A 3,169-nucleotide genomic window follows, 5' to 3' on the forward strand; every position below is an offset into this window, starting at 1 on the left:
TGCGAAGAAGTCTACACAATAGCTAACAAGTAATATATTCGTTGTTTTGTGTGACAAGATGTCCATCCCATATCAACACGAGTAGCTACATTCGAGGTCAGTTTTCTAAATGAGTGAAAATATTTGCAGGTTCTGTTTTGTACAGCTAAAATAGCACTTAACGATGAGTGCCCAAAATGCCACTACCGTATAGTAATATCGGTTCCAACGTAGCTGTATAAAGTTTAGTGTACATTTTATGCGTCATCCCTCTTGCTAATAGGGAAAACGGTACTATTTATTCTGCCATATGCGACAATACTAACATTTTCTAAATTTACGAGTTTGTATAACAGAAACCTGGATAAACCAGTTATGTGTGGTGTAAGTACGTTATTACTCTATTTTAAAAGTTGAAGCCAAATAGTATCATGACCAATTTCCAACGGAGTTTGTTTATGTCATCCATGCCCACCGTCATTTTACACCAAATCTATGAAATTTTGGAAGCCTTTTCAAATAATTCTCTAGGAAATATTTCAATAGGTTTTAAAATTTATATTGCAAATTTACACACTGCAGTTATTCATAGATAAATAGAAAACACATATTGTACCCTTACATCCAATCACAGCCCTCCTAAGTTGACTTCCTTCACCTGTCTTGGGTACACAAAAGGACAACCTAATGCTGGGAAAATGTAATAGTACCGTTTCACATTCTTCACGTTGTATACCTCAGATGCTTACAATTGAGTGTCAACATCGTTGATATTGTATACAAAGTCAATACCTTTGTGTTTATATCGCTCACATCGTCAACATCGTGATATGAACATTATAACGCTACTACATTGTATACATTCCGATGATAACCAGCCCAACAATATATAACAGTTCTGGTAACAATGTTGTTTTGTACAGTATCTTATCTATACATTGATATTTTACAATTGTCTTTTTATGTTGTAATGTGTCACTACTGTTACAGGTTAGGGTGAAGGTTGTGTCTATTAAAACGTTTAAACCTGCTGTATTTGTATGTACATTCATAAGTCAGGAGCCTGTTGTTCAGTCGTTGTCGTTTAGCTGTTGGTGTGGTTCATAGTGTTTTCTAGTTTCACGCTTTTATATAGATTAGACCATTGGTTTTCTGTTTGAATTGTTTTACACTAGTCTTTTAGGGTCACTTTATAACTTTCTGTTCGATGAGAACCAAAGCTCAGTGTTAAAGGCTATTATACTCTGACCATCATTGGTTAACTTTTCATACAATGGGACTTGAATGGGGAGTTGACAATCATACCAGATATTATTGTTTATATATAGTAAACATCGCGATGGTGACAATACCGTGTCAATTCAGGCAAAAATCAACCTCTAATTTCACATGCACATGGGTGACTCTTTTGAAGAGACATCTGCAAGTCTATTTACGACTGAAAAATAATAAGTCAATTTTAACCTCAATATAACGGTTGACTTCTACACAAATCAACATGTGGATTACTGGTTACAATGCAAATTGTTTACTGCTTTGAATTGCAACCACGCTTCGTATAAATATTCTGTACTATTATAACTGTGACATGATATTATAAAGTTGAAGTCCATTCTCCTTAAATTAGAGTTGACGAATCTTTCATCGTGTAATATCTTTATACCTAATTTCTGTGCAACTAATGACACATACACATCGTCAAGAAAAATCGGTTTCATATAAGGAAATGCTATTCTCAATTTCCGTACTACAGTTATGTGCGTAAGAACAGATCCACCTGAAAGAAACGGCGGTAAAATAGGTGGCTGATATTCTTCCTCTGATATGTACCATTTTCTATACTTTGATGATTTTGATCTCACGGGATTTTGTGGATTACACTGCTTATGTCCAAACATTACATCTTTGCCGTCCATTTTGTTTTCACGGGCGAATTGTAAGAGGTTTGGTATGGTTACAAAATAATCGTCGTCAACAAAAAAGACAAACTGACTATTTGAACAATTCGATATAACCCAGTCATATGCCATCAATGTTTTATATATATTACTCCTGTATTCGTCATTAAATGAACCTTGGACTATATCCTTGTATTCATCATATTCGTTCCTTGTATTTTCAGTTAACTCGGCAGAATATCCGAGAAGGAAGACAACTCTTACATTTTCACCATGACAGTTTCCCCATGTGGAGCGAATCGCTTGTCTTTGGTCAAAATGTCCAATGTAAGACTTAATCAATATTATCAATTCGGTATAAGATGCACATTTCACATTGTATATTGTGTTATATTGATTGTAAATATGATTTATTGGTTGACTAGTGGTCGTACCGTTATTCTTTAGCTCATTTAGAATATCTTTCACATTGTTCAGAGGATAATTATAATGAAAGTCATAACAACGCTGCTGTTCAGCTGGTTGCTGATTCGTATGCAAACAAATCAGTACAAATGTAATTATGAAAACAACTTGGGTTATAGTTCTTTTGCTCTTGTTTAGTTTGTTTCTGTATGATATAGAAGTCATTACTATCTTTGTTTCAAACTACTCCACCTACAAAAAACCCAAATATTTATTTATTACGACTTCTGACAAGATAAATACGTTATATTTAGGCGTATGAAGATTATATTGACCGAAGACGAAGACCATTACTTACATATTTCAAATGTGGACAGAGTATTAGGAAAATGGATTTCAATGTTGAAGACCGTACTTGAACCTATAAGGTTTACTTTTACAAGTTATGACTGAGATGGAAAGTTTTCCCGTTTGCACTCTTACCACATCTTCTTATATCCATTCAATGTTCTTTTTGTATATCTTACATTGTATTTGGCAAGATTATTAATATTGACCGTCAATAATGTACAATATTATTACTCAAAATATCAGCGAACTGTTACAATGTTAATTTTGCAAATTTGCAGAACCAATTTTTTTTCCGGGTACAGCGCTCTAGATCACTCAGCCACCCAGACAGAACTAACAATTCAGCATTCGGTGGACTAGTGTTTCTTTGTCGGTAGAATCTAGTTGTAATTACATGATATAATTAGGCAAGAAGATGGAATTGATTGGAGATTAGCTTAATTATCTATCGTAAAGGCCCGTAAGATATTAGCACAACAATATTGCAAATTTTATTCTTCCTCCGCGGGATTCGGACTCATGTTATTGATATATCT

The 3,169-nt window shown here is 34.1% G+C and overlaps 1 protein-coding gene across 1 annotated transcript; it reads right to left on the reverse strand.

Annotated features, from left to right (window-relative positions):
* Positions 1-975: 975 nt before the first annotated feature.
* LOC143074402 (beta-1,3-galactosyltransferase brn-like) lies at positions 976-2,529 on the reverse strand. Its single transcript, XM_076249879.1, has one exon. It carries the CDS (start codon positions 2,505-2,507, stop codon positions 1,485-1,487), a length of 1,023 nt encoding a protein of 340 aa, XP_076105994.1. The 5' UTR covers positions 2,508-2,529; the 3' UTR covers positions 976-1,484.
* Positions 2,530-3,169: the final 640 nt, after the last annotated feature.

Source organism: Mytilus galloprovincialis, chromosome 5, assembly GCF_965363235.1.
Source record: "Mytilus galloprovincialis chromosome 5, xbMytGall1.hap1.1, whole genome shotgun sequence".
Lineage (NCBI taxonomy): Eukaryota > Metazoa > Mollusca > Bivalvia > Mytilida > Mytilidae > Mytilus > Mytilus galloprovincialis.

Bases quoted from the DNA above. Each gene is read 5' to 3' on its own strand.
- LOC143074402 (XM_076249879.1), bottom strand. From the start codon at position 2,507: ATGACTTCTATATCATACAGAAACAAACTAAACAAGAGCAAAAGAACT.